The sequence below is a fragment of the Hemiscyllium ocellatum genome, chromosome 30 (genome assembly GCF_020745735.1).
Source record: "Hemiscyllium ocellatum isolate sHemOce1 chromosome 30, sHemOce1.pat.X.cur, whole genome shotgun sequence".
Lineage (NCBI taxonomy): Eukaryota > Metazoa > Chordata > Chondrichthyes > Orectolobiformes > Hemiscylliidae > Hemiscyllium > Hemiscyllium ocellatum.
In genome coordinates, this window is record NC_083430.1 from 26,798,276 (window position 1) to 26,813,699 (window position 15,424).

Here is a 15,424-nt window from a genome sequence, read left to right on the forward strand (position 1 = left end):
CATTACTAGGCAAGGTTAAGTATGTGGAGAAAGTGAGGTCTGCAGATGCTGGAGATCAGAGGTGAAAATGTGTTGCTGGAAAAGCGCAGCAGGTCAGGCAGCATCCGAGGAACAGGAAATTTGACGTTTCGGGCATAAGCCCTTCATCAGGAAAGATGAAGGGCTTATGCCCGAAACGTCAAATTTCCTGTTCCTTGGATGCCGCCTGACCTGCTGCGCTTTTCCAGCAACACATTTTCAGCAAGGTTAAGTATGTGTAAAGCCTAAAAAGAGGAAGATGTATTGGAAATTTTATTTAAATATTAAATTGTGAAAAAACTTGGTTAAATTAATCGTAAGAGAATACTGAGCATGGGACCAGAATGATCTTTTTCACCAACTGCTAGAAGGTGGAATAATACCTAACTTTCCATTTCTATTTACAATCATTTTCCCCAATTGTTCTAATTACTTCAGACTACATTTGCGTGCATCGATGACCAAACTAATCCTATCAATTCATCAAAACAATTGAATTGAACAATTGAATTGTAGTGATGACTGCAAGCATGATATATCAGTCTGATATAAATGCATTACCACATTGTAATAGAGATGTAATCCAAGCAACTTTCATCTTCTATAGAAAGTGCACAAGGAATTGCATAAACAAAAAGCAATGTCGATTTATATGTTCACTTTTACAATAGCACTAACAGCCAACTTCACTAACCCTATTAAAAGATGTGCCCAAATGGCCATTTACCATACCCATGTTGTCTAAGATGACCATTAGACAATTACTGTAAATGCTTCTAAACATTTCAGCAAATTAATCATGTAATTCGTCAATCCTGCTTCCCCGAATTACACTTCACAGAACTCTCAACTTTCAATATTGTAAGAAGTGTTAATTTTTCATTTAATCACAAGTCATTATTTTAAAATGACTAGTACTAATGTCAGTGAAAGGGGGTCATGGCATCAAGTCAAAGATGGCCAAGGAAACATTGTGCTGAATGTAACATACTGCCCTCCCTGAGCTGATGAATCAGTGCTCTCCGGTACACAAATACTTCAAACAAAGCACTGAATATAGCAAGGACACAATGTATCTTGTATTGGTTGGGGAAGGTGGAGAAAGAACGTTAATTCACATAACCAAGTGCTTGAGGAGAATAATGGATGTGGGGGCATTCTTAAGAGGGAAATCAGGATGACAAAAAGGAGATATGAGGCATCATTTACCTCTGCTGCCAAGGCTAACTCAAAGAGATTCAACAAGCAGTATTAAGAGCAAAAGAGCAACTGGGGAGGGAATCGGGCCACTTAAAGATCAGCAAGGTCATCTGTGTTAAACCTCAGGAGGTGGAAGAGATATTGAGAACTGGTTTTTATTGTGGACAAAGAAACGAAGACTGGAGAAATTGGAAATAAATATTGATGTTTTGAAAACAGTTCACATCCACAGAAGAGCAAGTTCTGGAGGTCCCAGAAAACATAAGTTAGGTAAATCTCTAAGACCTGATCAAACGTGTCCTAGGACACTGTGGGAAGTTAGGGAAGAAATTGCAGAACCTCTAACAGATGCATTTATATTATCTATGACCACAGGGGGGGATGCCCAATGACTGAAGGATTGCTAATGCTGTGCCTTTATTTAAGAAAGGCTGTAACAAGAAGCCTGGGAACTATAGAGCTGTGAGTCAGACATAGGTAAGTTGTTAGAGGTGATTCTGAAACATAAGATTTACATGCACTTGGAGAGGCAAGAACTGATTAGGGATAGTCAGAATGGCTCTGTGTGAAGGAAATAGTGTCTCACAAACTTGATCTTTTTGAAGATGGAACCAAAAAGATTGAGGAGGGCAGAGGGGTGCTTTGACAAGGTTCTGCACAGTAGACTAATTAGTAAAGTTAAATCACATGGGATTCAGGGTAACCTTGCCAAATGGATACCAAATTGGCTTGACATCAGGAGACACCGAGTGGTGGTACAGGTTTGTTTTTCAGACTGGAGGTTTGCCATCAGAGGTGTTTCACAGGGATCAGTATTGGGTCCACTTTTGTTTGTCACTTATATACATGATTTGGATGAGAATTTAGGAGACCAAAATTGGTGATATAGTGGACAGCGAAGGTGGTTATCTAAGACTACAAAGAGATCTTGATCAATTGGGTCAATGGGCAGAGGAGCAGCCCATTGGATAAATGAGAGGTGTTGCATTTTGGTAAAACAAGACTTTGGGGCTCTGGATAATGTCACAGAACAGAGAAATTTGGGGGTTCAGATACATAATTCTTCAAAATTTGCATTATTCAGATGGTGGTTAAGGCAGTGTTTATCATGCTTGTTTACATTACTCAGGCTTTTGAGTATAGAGATCAGGATATCATGTTGAGGCTGTATAGGACATTGGTGAGCCTCTTCAGGAATATGGTGTACAGTTCTGGTCATCCTGCTACATGAAGGATTACTAAATTGGAGAGAGTTCAAAAAAGATTTACCAGGATGCTGCTAGGAATGGAAGTTTTGAGTTATAAAGATAGGCTGGGATATTTTTCCACTGGAGTATCAGAGGTTGAGGGGTGACCTCAGGAGATTTATAAAATCACGACCGGCATAAATAAGGTGAATAGCAAAGATAATTTTCCTAGTGCGAGAGTTCAAAAGTAGAAGGCATATTTTAAAGGTGAGAGGGGAAAGATTTAAAAAGGGACATCTTTTTTTTTTAAAAAGCAGAGAGTGGTTTTTATGTGTAGTCTGGCTATCGAGGGAGTGCAGCGTAGGTTCACAAGGTGAATTCCTGGAATGGCAGGACTACCTTATGCTGAAAGACTGGAGCGACTAGACCTGTATACCCTTGAGTTTAGAAGACGGAGAGGGGATCTGATTGAGACATATAAGATTAAAGGGTTGGACACTCTGGAGGCAAGAAACATGTTTCCGCTGATGGGTGAGTGCCGAACCAAAGGACACAGCTTAAAAAACGGGGTAGACCATTTAGGACAGAGATGAGGAGAAACATCTTCACCCAGAGTGTGGTGGCTGTGTGGAATGCTCTGCCCCAGAGGGCAGTGGAGGCCCAGTCTCTGGATTCATTTAAGAAAGAGTTGGATAGAGCTCTCAAAGATAGTGGAATCAAGGGTTATAGAGAGAAGGCAGGAACAGGATACTGATTAAGGATGATCAGCCATGATCATATTGAATGCTGGTGCAGACTCGAAGGGCAGAATGGCCTACTCCTGCACCTATTGTCTATTGTAATGAACTACCAGAGGAAGTGGTGGATACAGGTATAGTTACAACAACATTTAAAAGACATTTGGATAAGTATATGAATAAGAACAATTTGGAGGTGTACGGGCCAAATGCAGGCAAGCAGGACGAGTTCGGATTGGGAACATGGTCGACATGGCCTAGTTGGGCCGAAATGTCTGTTTTCATGCTGCATGACTCAATGACTTTGTAATTAAAAGTGGGGATTTTTTAAAAAAAAAGTTGGCATAATCATTTTCTTCAGCAGGCAGAATCACAGGTTTTATTTCTAACAGGATTTTAACGTCTGCTAGGTCCCTCTAAATTAACGGAGGCAGCAAATAATTTATCTTACAAGTATTGAAGTTGTTTTTCCTGACATTCTTTTTGCACCTTTCAGTTTACAAACAGTGATAAAATAAAACTAAAGCTTATAAGTCAGATTATTCTGCAACTGAAATATTAGAAATTTGACCGACGGCGCCAGTGCACACAGCGTGTCAAGTTAATATCATCTCAGTCAAACCAAGTAACTTTCTCTCTGAAGAGAAATCAGAGTTAACATTTCGGGTCTGGTGACTCTTCAGTTCTGTGAACCCGAAATGATAACTGATTTCTCTGCACAGATACTTCCAGACCTGCTAAGCTTTCCCAGCAACTTCTTTTTTTGTTTCTCATCTAATTAAAGTCTGACTTTAACATTTCCAGTAACCCATTTATAAATATCTCCCTCGCTCGCCTATTTTCTCTGGTTTTATGACAGTTTGCTCCTTCCCCGCCCCGCGGCCGCTACTGTGCTTAGATTCCTTCCGCAGCACTCAATCCCCTAGGTTTCGCCACTCGCCGTTTAAGGGCATGTTCAAGTAACTTGCGGGATCCAGTGCAGCGGCTACTCATACCTGGGGTTCCGATTTCCATTCATGGAGCCCCTTCCTACACAGGCTTGGTTTTCAGCGGCCTCTTGACGGACGATACCGGCCGGCGGGTGACCCGCTTCGATCCCCAGCCGCTGCGCTGTCGGAGGGATGGTCTGCCCGGTTCGGTGCAGATCTTTGCCTGGCGGGCCCGCTCCTCCCTGGCTGTAAAACACCGGCGAGGCTTCTCCCTTTCACTGACCGGAGACGAACCCCTGAAGTGGGCAGGATGGCTTCGGACTCAGAGGTATCTACTACTCGTGATCACTTGGGCCCCGCGCACACCACTTTATTTTCCGCCTCTTTCGTCTTTTTTTTCTCCCCCTCAGCTACGGCGTCTCCCCAACCGGAAAAACCGTCATCTAACCGCCGGAAGTGACGATTGGCGACCCTGGGTTATTTATTCCAATGTTTCGGGGGCCTTACGTCATCACGGGACGTAATCGTCTATTCGTCGCCATTTTGTAAACCGGTTTCCAGGGAAACGCAAGGTCATTGTTTTTCCTAAGGATTATTTTTAAAGATATTATTTTTGATTCTCTTTCACCAAGTGGAGCGGAAATTGCTTTCCTTTCAGTCCTCTTTGTTTTTTTGTTCAACTGGTATGGCGAATAATTTACACGTGTTCGACTTGGGCTTCATGACCAAGTTCTAGGCTCAAAACCATGTCTTTGTTTTGTAATCAATGTTCTTTCCAGCAACGCCGAGGATATAAACTTCTCTTCGAGGCTTCTTTCAACTTCAGATGGTTCTGGTAAAAGGCAGCTGCCTTCTTCGCAGAGTTAGCAAAATGAGAACCCAGGATTACAAAGCAAGGTGCCCAGTGTAGCCGGAGTACGTGATTCAGTGAAAATGTTTCCTGAAGCTGAACAATAAAGTACGTGAGCCACATTTTCTAGTAAGTTGGTGGACCATCAAACTCGTTAGCGAGTGATTGCCTAGAAGAGTGATAAGGTATATTTTAGATAAGGGTCAGATCTTTAGTCGTATAAAGAAAGAACAGGTGCAGTTTAATCCTGTCAACAATTAATAGTTACTCTACCACATCCCTAGCATTCGAAATAGTAGAGGATGAGTTAAATTACAAATTTGAATGGGGAGGGAATGTGAGGAATCCTCGGGAGCAACTCGTGTTCTTTTTGAAGCATCTCCATTATCTCAGGATGATAAGGCGGTATGGTATTTTTGTCGAGTGCGTTCTTAAGATTTATATCCGCGCGTAATGGTGACTTTTTTTGGACAGCATTTCTATATTTTAATTCATAAAAATCTGAATACACTGAACATGTTTTTCTCTCTGTACAACCCTCATGTTGAAGACTCGGGCTTTTCCCCAGAAGCCCCTCCGAAAATGGCCACCAGGTGGTGAGATGAGAACTTTGCTTTGACTTCAGCCAATTCTTTTTGGCTGTACTAATCACAGGTCAACTGGAAAGTAATGAATTGTCTGAGTTGTGAATGGGGATGCTGCAAACTAATCGTGGAAATCTCACTTTGTATTTGTTTATAATTTTAACAATTTTTGCAGTGATGCAGCCGGTCTACACTCATCCAATCCGGACAATATTTATATGGGTATCTAGGTTTTCAGATAATCAGCTAACTCAACAGGTTACAAATTGAATCTGCAACCTTCTACTTCAGCTTTACTTTGTGAATTAGAAAAAGGCTTAACTCAATGTTAGGAAATTTAAAACAAAATGATAGAAGCTGCCTGACCTAATCATTTCTTCGAGAGAGCAACAGACTAATATTTAAGATCAGTGACCTTTTTGTTGGAACAGCAAACTTCTAAATTTTGCATCATCTTTTATGGCTGTTCACCACATTCGAGGCATTTAAAATGTTATCTATGTTTTGGAATCGTGACATGAGGCTGAAGATAATTCTTGATTCCTGATGAAGGGCTTATGCTCGAAACGTCGAATTCCCTATTCCTGAGATGCTGCCTGGCCTGCTGTGCTTTGACCAGCAACACATTTTCAGCTGTGATTTCCAGCATCTGCAAACCTAATTTTTTACTGGAAGTACTTTAATCAAGCTGTACATTATTTTCCACGGAGTGAGTTCTATTCAAATGCTTTTAACCTAAGTTATATTGTTTACTATGATCCTTGATTAAATGAAATTTTTATCTGATTTGGGTAAAATTTTTCAGGTGCATGGACTATCGAAAACCTGTTTTTTTTTGATGCAGAAGTTTCTTTCTAAGTAAATCAAACTTTCAAAGTAAAGCTGTGATTGTAATTCCTATGCCATTTGGTAAAATTACTGTTCTCCTCATTTTCAACATAAGATGCTTGAGGAAGTTGATTTTTGAAAACAATGATCAAAGGTTCAGAATCTATTACAAGAACTGTTTCCTGGAACTTTATCTGCCACAACTTTGACCACTGGCATATCATGAATTTGAGTGGATTTGGCCAGTGTTTGAATCCATTCATCACACTTTTTTGATAAAGTCATCTTTGAGTGTCTAAAGCAGATACCTTTGCACATAAACCAGCTCAAACGACAGAAATCTTTAGCTCTGTTTCTGTGACCCTCGGAGCATCACTAAGGGCAAGTTGCTGTTACTAAATTCCTAGGAGGTCAGCATTAATTAGTTGAATTATGTCAGTCCCAAACACCGGATGGGATTTAATGACTTCCTCAATTGGGAATGGAGCCACTATTCAGCTAGCAGGTAAGACTCCTGTCAATTGGATTAAATACCATCCACTATGTCAATGGAAACAAGATAGCGAGTAGCTCATCAGAGCCCTTGCAAGTTTTATTCACACTTTTTAGTCATTCATGGGCTATGGGTGTCACTAGCCAGGCCAGCATTTATTACCCATCCCTAATTTTGAATGGTCAAGTGTCACCCACATTGCTCTGGGTCTGGAGTCACATGTGGGCCAGATCTGATCAGGATGGCAATTTTCTTCCCTAAAAGAAATTATTGAACCAGATGGGTGTTCCCTGAAATTGATGATAGTTTCATGGTCATTATTAGGCTGCTAATTAGCAAGATAAATTTTCATATTGAATTCAAATTCCACCTTCTGCCGTAGCAGGATTCAAGCCTGGGTCTCTGGCTTAAGAATCTATCGATAATACTGTAAGGCTATCACCTCACCATTTACAATGGGTGCCATACTCAAAGAGCTGAGGGCATACAGATTACTATCCCTTTTCCTGGATTCAACATCTTCCACAGCAGCAGTATGTTAGGTATCCAGGATGCAATGCAAAAAGTCAAGGTGTTGACCTCCACACCAAAGTCCCTTCAGAGCTCTGATCCTGATTTGGATATATGTGTTGCTCTTTCATTGTTATCGGATCAGAATTTCTTAGCCAACAGCATTGTGGGTGCAGCAGTTCAAAGAGAAGTCCCTTACGAGGAAAGGTTGAGGGACTTGAAACTGTTTTCATTAGGGAGAAGGTTGAGAGGTCACTTAATTGAGACATAAGATGATCACAGGGTTAGATAGGGTGGACAGTAAAACTTTTTCCCTCGGATGGCAATGGCTAGCATGAGGGGACATAGCTTTAAATTGAGGGGTAATAGATCTAGAACAGGTGCCAGACGTAGTTTCTTTACTCAGTAGTAGGGGCGTGGAACACACTGCCTGCAACAGTAGTACACTCTCTCAAACTTTAAGGGCATTTAAATGGTCGTTGGATAGGCATATGGACAAGAATGGAATAGTGTAGGTTAGATGGGCTTCAGATTGGTTCCATAGGTTGGTGGAACACTTGAGGGCTGAAGGGCCTGTATTGAGTTGTAATGTTCTATGTTCTAAACACTTACAGCACAGAAATAATCCAACCAGGTCCTTGTTGGCTTTAATGCTCCAGGAAAAACCTTCTTGCATCTTTCTTTGTCCGTGTTGACAGATCCTTTTATTTCTCTTTCCTCTTGTTTAATTGGAAAGTAAATAATCTACACCTATTGGACAGCATGTCAGGAGCAGCACAAGGCATACATAAAAATGAGTTGTTAACCTGGTGGAGCTACCGAATAGAACAACTTGCATGCAGATCAGCAGCATAAGCAGCAAGTGATAGACAGAGCTGTGCATTCCCACACACAACAGATCAGATCTAAGCTTTGCAGTTCTGTCACAATATACATGGTGATGGACAATTAAACAGCTCATAGGAGGCAGCTCCACAAACATTCCCAAATATCCTCAGTGATGGGGAAACCCAGCACATTTGTGCAAAAGATAAGGCTGAAGTATTCATAACAATTCAGCTGCCTTTATACCTAGCAACAGGAACAATCTATTCAGCCCAGTGGGCCTGGACTAGCATTCAGTGAGATCATGTCTGATCTGTATACTAACTCTATCTGGCTGTCTTAGTTCCACGATCACTTAATTTGTATCACCTTCTCTTGTGCGGCCTATGTGACTTCATAAAGCAATGAGTCTGACTTAGTGGGAAAGAAATGCTGGCCTTGCCTGTAACATCCACATCTCATTAAAGAATATGCCAAAACCTATACTTCATTACAATTCTTCTGTAATTGAGGACTACTCTGTAGCATTGTGTGTGCATGCATTCCAAAATGTCTGTTGATGGCCATAATTCCTTACTTTCCACCATTTGAATGATGCAGATCAATCCTGGTATGGTCCAAATTGGATGATTTGTGTGTGTGTGTGTGTGTGTGTGTGTGTGTGCATACGTGCATTCTTGATGAGAGTGTAAATGATCTGGATTTAGTCGCTAAGCAAACAAAATGAGAATTGAGTCACAACATGCAAATTACAAAGTACATGTGTAATAAATTCTACTGAAGATCTGACAGATGGTTGTGCAGCAAGATATATGGAGGCAAACAGGTGACAGGTGTAGAAGAATATGAAATAATCCATTTGGAATTAAGATTAGGAAATGGGAATATATCTGTATAACACTGAGTCTTGGTATTATTCCAGGGATATAGAGTGTAATAGCAAGTGGCTAACAGACCTCACATAGTGTGGTTACTACATTGTGGAGGTACTGAAGAGGGTTCAGGCCAGACCAGGTAAACCTGTCCGCTTCCCTTCCTTAATGGACCAAAAGAAACCAGATAGTTCTTTGCAACTAAGAATAATAATTGTATGGTGTCCATAACTGAAACTAGGTTTCAATTCCAGAATTACTCATTGAGTTTTAATTCTACCCTCTGCCATTTTGGGATTTGAACCCACATTCCCAGCCGGCAACTTTTTCACACAGAGAGTGGTACGTGTATGGAATGAGCTGCCATATGGATGTGTTGGAAGCTGGTACAATTGCAACATTTAAAAGGAATTTGGATGGGTATATGAATAGGAAGGGTTTGGAAGGATATGGGCAGGTGCTGGCAGGTGGGACTAGATTGGGTTGGGATATCTGGTCAGCATGGACAGGTTGGACCGAAGGGTCTATTTCCATGCTGGACATCTCTATGACCCTATTACAATTACTTCCTCGGGTAGCATGTTTCATACCCTAAACAATTATTGATAAGTGATTTTCTTCTGACTTTTGGATTTGTAAGAATAGGATAATCATTATGTTCCTTCTAATCTATCCCCACAAGTGGAGATATAATCTCTAGATTTACTCTGTCAAACCTTTTCATAATCCTAAACTCCTCTCTATCAAATAGAGATAAAGCCCAGCATAGGAGAGATTGAGCCCTCTTGTGGATAGCCCAGTGTGGAGAAACTGCAGACCCATAGCTAAAGGAGGACTGTAATTTGGAACTTTTTAGTATTTTTATTTCTTATTTACTACTTTATACTGAGAAGAACTGTAATCTTGGAATTTTAACATATCTTTTTCTACATTTTACCTAAGATGGTGCTGTGAAAAGTTATAAACTTCACTGTACTCCTGTATCCCTGTACTTGAGTACGTGACAATAAAACCTAAGTCTATTTATGCCTGTATCCTTTTTTCTACATAAGAGCACTTGACCCTTAAGTATTTCCTGATAGATATCTCACCTTGCAATTTATTATTCAAGTAAATATTTTACACCTGCTCCAGTGTCTCTGTGCACTTTGTAAAATGTACACCAGAACTGTTCACTGTACTCTGAAGTATGTCCTAACCAAAGTTCTCTAAAAGAATTTGCTTTTTAGTTCTATCTTTCAGACATTTCGTCACCATATTAGGTAACATCATCAGTGAGCCTCCGCTGAGGGAATATCATCACAGCTTGTACCCAGTTGAACTGTGCTCAGAATTTTGTATGTTTCTGTAGGATTACCTCTTATCCTCCTAAGCCCTTATGAGTACAAGACCAACCCTGCTCAAACTTTCCTGATGAGGTAATGCTTTTCTCTCAGCAATCAGCCGAGTGAACCACTTCTCTAACTATCTGGTGGGCACTTCATGTTTAGTCCATATCTGAGAAATGGGAGAAGAGGGGAGTGGAGAGGAATTTTGAAAAATGATGAATGCTGTATGATGGAAAATACTGGGTAATCAAATCCATTCTGGAGTGCAGTGCCAATTTGGAATTTGTTAATATGGACACAATGGGGTCTTGTTCTCCTGGGAACAGAGAGAAGATTGAGGAGAAATTCACTCTAGGCATTCAAACATTTGTTTTTGAATGGTTTCAATTGAGTGAGTATGAAGCAACAGGCTTCTGTAGGCGGCTCAGTGCCCCAGAGCGGTCAGATTGAACATAAAAAAACCATAGGTAAGATGAGAAATAACTTTACGCAATGAGCTGTTCTGGTCAGAAATACTATGTTTGAAAGACCAGTGGAGGCAGATTCAATTCATAATATTCGTAGAGGAATTGGTGAAATAGTTGAAATCAAGCAGTGTAAGAATTTGGGGGAAGAGCAGGGGAGTGGGACTGATTGAATAGATCTTTGACAGATCTAATACAAGGACAGTGGGCTAAATGGCCTGCAAATACACTGTGAGATTGAATACCTTAAGCCGTGGTGAATATTTCCTGTCACATGTTTCATTCCAAGGTTCTGTCCACGTTTGCTTATTGTGTTGCTGTTACATGGACAGAAACATTGAAGGGCATCATTAAAAATGTGACCCTCAATGTCCAGTTAGCATTGTGTTGACTGGGATGTGGAGTTACTGAGCACCAGTTGATCACCCCTGCTGGTTTTAGGATTTAATTGACGTGATGTTAATTACAGATCAACTGTTTGAATGTTGGAGACTGTTAGAATTGGTTATTCTTTTCTGTTCTCGATTTGATTTGAAGTTTGAGCCCTCTGTTTCTGTGGGTGGGCTCCACTCTTGTAACCCCCTGCATTTCCTTTGAGTCATAGAGTCCTACAGCACGGAGTCAGGCCCTTTGGCCCATCCACACTAACCCCATTTCCCTGCATTTGGCCCATACCCTTCTAAACCTTTTTTCCTATCCATGTTTTTGCCCAAATGCCCTTTAAATGTTGTTAACGTATCTGCCTCGACCACTTCCTTTGAATAGAGTGTTCTTTTCATGAACTTAGATTGTCCCAAAGCAGATTGTGCTCAATAAGATTGAAATGCAGTCACTATTGGGATGTAGAAAGTGCAGCACCCAATTGATTCACAGTAAGCTCCCTTTTGAAAATGAAGTGATACTCCGTTTCTTTTATTTAGTGATTTTTAGATGAATGTTAACCATTCCACCAGGAAAATCTCCCCTACTCCTCTCTGAAAGAGAACTCTCCCTATCCTCAGAGCTGTGTGTGTGTGCCGACAGGATGTACTGCAGTAACTCGCCAAGGCTGTTCTGACAGCACCTTCTGTACCCATGACGTCTTCCACTTTGAAGGGCAGCAGACACTGGGGAGTACCATCACCTGCAAACCTCCCTCCAAACCATTCGCCATCCTGACGTAGCACTGCGTAGCCACTTCATCAGTGTCACTGTATACTTCATCAGGGTCAGAATACAGGAATTCCCTTCCCCAAAGCACTGAGCGTCCCACACCATGTGGTCTGCAATGATTCAACAAAGCAGCTCACTACCACCTTCTCAGGAATGAGCAATCAGTACTGGCTTTATTGGTATTGGTCTCATCCAGTAAATTAATTTTGACAGGTATCCCCCACTTTGAAATTCTGCTTTACGCCACTTTACTTTTACGAAAGAAAGACCTACATTAGTACCTGCTTTCTCTAGCGGAAGGAAATTTTAAGAGGATTTTTGCTTTTACGAGAAAAGGTGAAATTTTTTCCCACGTAAATTAATGCTTCTTCGTTTTACGCCATTTGGCTTATGAAAGGTTTCATAGGAACACTCTACGTTCAGATAGCAGGGAAACCTGTAACCATATTGTTTCAAGTTCAGAAAAGATTTACTAGGATGTTGTCGGGGTTGGAGGATTTGAGCTATAGGAAGAGGTTGAATACGCTGGGGCAGTTTTCCCTGGAGTGCCGGAGGCTGAGGGGTGACCGTATAGAGGTTTACAAAATAATGAGGGGCATGGATAGGATAAATAGACAAAATCTTTTCTCTGGGGTGGGGGAGTCCAGAACTAGAGTGCATAGGTTTACAGTGAGAGGGGAAAGATATAAAAGAGACCTAAGAGGTACATTTTTCATGCAGAGGGTAGTAAGTGTAGGGAATGAGCTGCCAGAGGAAGTGGTGGAGGCTAATACAATTATAGCTATTCGAAGTGATTGATTCTTGGTTGCTTTTTAAAAAAAACTCATTGGTGTAGCTTCTAATGATTTATGTACTAGTATTCTTCAGATTCCACTTTTTCTTCATCCATTTGAATTACTTTCTGAAGACCATGTGGTCTATTTATATTTTTCCAATTACACCTTCATTCTGCAAATCTATATTTTGCCACAATCTCTATTAGCCATACCTGTAAAACTTGGTATCATGCACAGATTTGAAATTCATTAGAATCCCTACAATGTGGCAGCAGGCCACTTGAGTCTGCATAAACCCTGTTCCTGTAACCCTGCATTTCCCATGGTTAATCCACCCAGCCTCCACATTCCTGGACACTGGGCAATTTGGATGTAGATTTGCTCGCTGAGCTGGAAGGTTCATTTTGACATACTAGGTAACATCTTCAGTGAGCCTCCAGATGAAGCACCGCTGGTATTTCCTGCTTTCTATTTATATGTTTGGATTTCCTTAGGTTGGTGATGTTTCCTTTTCTCAGGGGGTAGTAAATGGAGTCCAGGTCATTGTGTTTGTTGAGTGTGTTCCAGTTGGAATGTCATGCTTCTAGGAATTCTCGTGCGTGTCTCTATTTGGCTTGTCCTAGGATGGATGTGTTGTCCCAGTCGAAGTGGTGAATGTAAGGATACCAGTTAGAGAGGGTCATGTCATTTTATGGCTAGTTGATGTTCATGTATCCTGGTGGCTAGTTTTCTGCCTGCTTGTCCAATGTAGAGTTTGTTATAGTTCTTGCACTGTATTTTGTAAGTGACATTAATTTTGCTTGTTGTCTGTATAGGGTCTTTCAAGTTTATTAGCTGCTGTCTTAGTGTGTTAGTGGGTTTGTGGGCTACCATGATGCCAAGGGGTCTGAGTCGTCTGGCAGTCATTTCAGAGATGTCTTTGATGTAGGGAAGAGTGGCTAGGGTTTCTGGACATGTTTTGTCTGCTTGTTTAGTGATTTCTCAGCAACAGATCTAAAGAGGAGGAAAACAACAACAAACTGCCATTCCTAGATGTCTCAGTAGAGCGAACAGCCAATGGGGATCTTCAAACCAGCGTCTACAGGAAAACACCACCTACAAACCAATATTGAACTACAAAAGCAATCATCCCAACATCCACAAACAAAGCTGCATCAGAACATTATTTCAACGAGGCACCACATACTGCAGCACAGGAACTACACAGAACAGAGGAAAATCTGAAAAACAACCCTCCACCACTACCCTGACTTCTATCTTTGAGCCAGTTCTGAATCCAAATGGCTAGTTCTCCCTGTATTCCAGGAGATCTAACCTTGCTAACCAGTCTCCCATGGGGAACCTTGTCAAACGTCTTACTGAAGTCCATATAGATCACACCTACTGCTCTGCTGTCATCAGTCTTCTTTGTTATTACTTCAAAAAACTCAATCAAGTTTGCGAGACATGATTTCCCATGCATAAAGCCATGGTGACATCCCTAATCAGTCCTTGTCTTTCCAAATACATGTACATCCTGTCTCTCAGGATTCCCTCCAACAACTAGCCCACCACTGACATCCGGTTCACTGCTCTGTAGTTCCCTGGCTTGTCCTTACCACTTTTTTTTAAAACAGTGGCACCACGTTAGCCAACTCTAGTCTTCTGGCACCCCACCTGAGACTATCGATGATACAAATATCTCAGTAAGAGGCCCAGCAATCACTTCCCTAGCTTCCCACAGAGACCTGATCAGGTCCTGGAAATTTATCCACCTTTATGCATTTCAAGGCATCCAGCACTTCCTCCTCTGTAATATGGACATTTTTCAAGATGTCACCATCTATTTGCCTACAGTCTATATCTTCCATATACTTTTCCACAGTAAATACTGATGCATAATACTCATTTTGTATCTTACCCCATCTCCTGTGGCTCCACACAAATGCTGCCTTGTTAATCTTGGAGGGGCCCTTGTTATCCTTTTGTTCTTAATGTATTTGTAAAAACCCTTTGGATTCTCCTTAACTCTGTTTGCCAAAGCTATCTCACGTCCCCTTTTTGCCCTCCTGATTTCTCTCGTAAATATGCTCCTTAATTTCTTTAGTCATACATCATTTCCTATACCTACAGGCCTTTCCTTTCACACTAACAGGAATATTCTTTCTCTGGACTCTCATCTCGTTTCTGAAGGCTTCCCATTTTCCAGCCATCCCTTTACCTGTGAACATCTGCGCCCAAAATTCTTGCCCAATACCATTAAAATTGGCCTTTCTCCAATTTCAAACTTCAACTTTTAGATCTGGTCTATCCTTTTCCATCACTATTTTAAAACTGATAGAATTATGGTTGCTGGCCCCAAAGTGCTTCCCACTGACACCTCAGTCATCTGCTCTGCCTTATTTCCCAAGTGCAGGTCAAGTTTTGCAACCTTCTCTAGTAGGTACATCCACATACTGAATCAGAAAATTTTCTTGTACACAATTAACAAATTCCTCTCCATCTAAACCCTTAACACTTTGGCAGTCCCAGTCTATGTTTGGAAAGTTAAAATCCCCTACCATAAAACCCTATTATTCTTACAGATAACTGAGATCTCCTTACAAATCTGTTTCTCAATTTCCCTCTGACTATTAGGGGGTCTATAATAAATCCCAATAAGGTGATCATCCCTTTATTTCTCAGTTCCACC

The 15,424-nt window shown here is 41.1% G+C and overlaps 1 protein-coding gene across 1 annotated transcript in view; it reads right to left on the bottom strand.

Annotated features, from left to right (window-relative positions):
* LOC132830127 (protein argonaute-3) overlaps positions 1-4,489 on the bottom strand; it is a 121,568-nt gene extending 117,079 nt beyond the window's left edge. Inside the window, exon 1 of the mRNA XM_060847629.1 lies at positions 4,138-4,489. Within this exon, the coding sequence (XP_060703612.1) occupies positions 4,138-4,156 (19 nt within the window). The 5' untranslated portion in view covers positions 4,157-4,489. The remainder of the gene's footprint in view (positions 1-4,137) is intronic.
* Between the last annotated feature and the right edge of the window lie 10,935 nt (positions 4,490-15,424).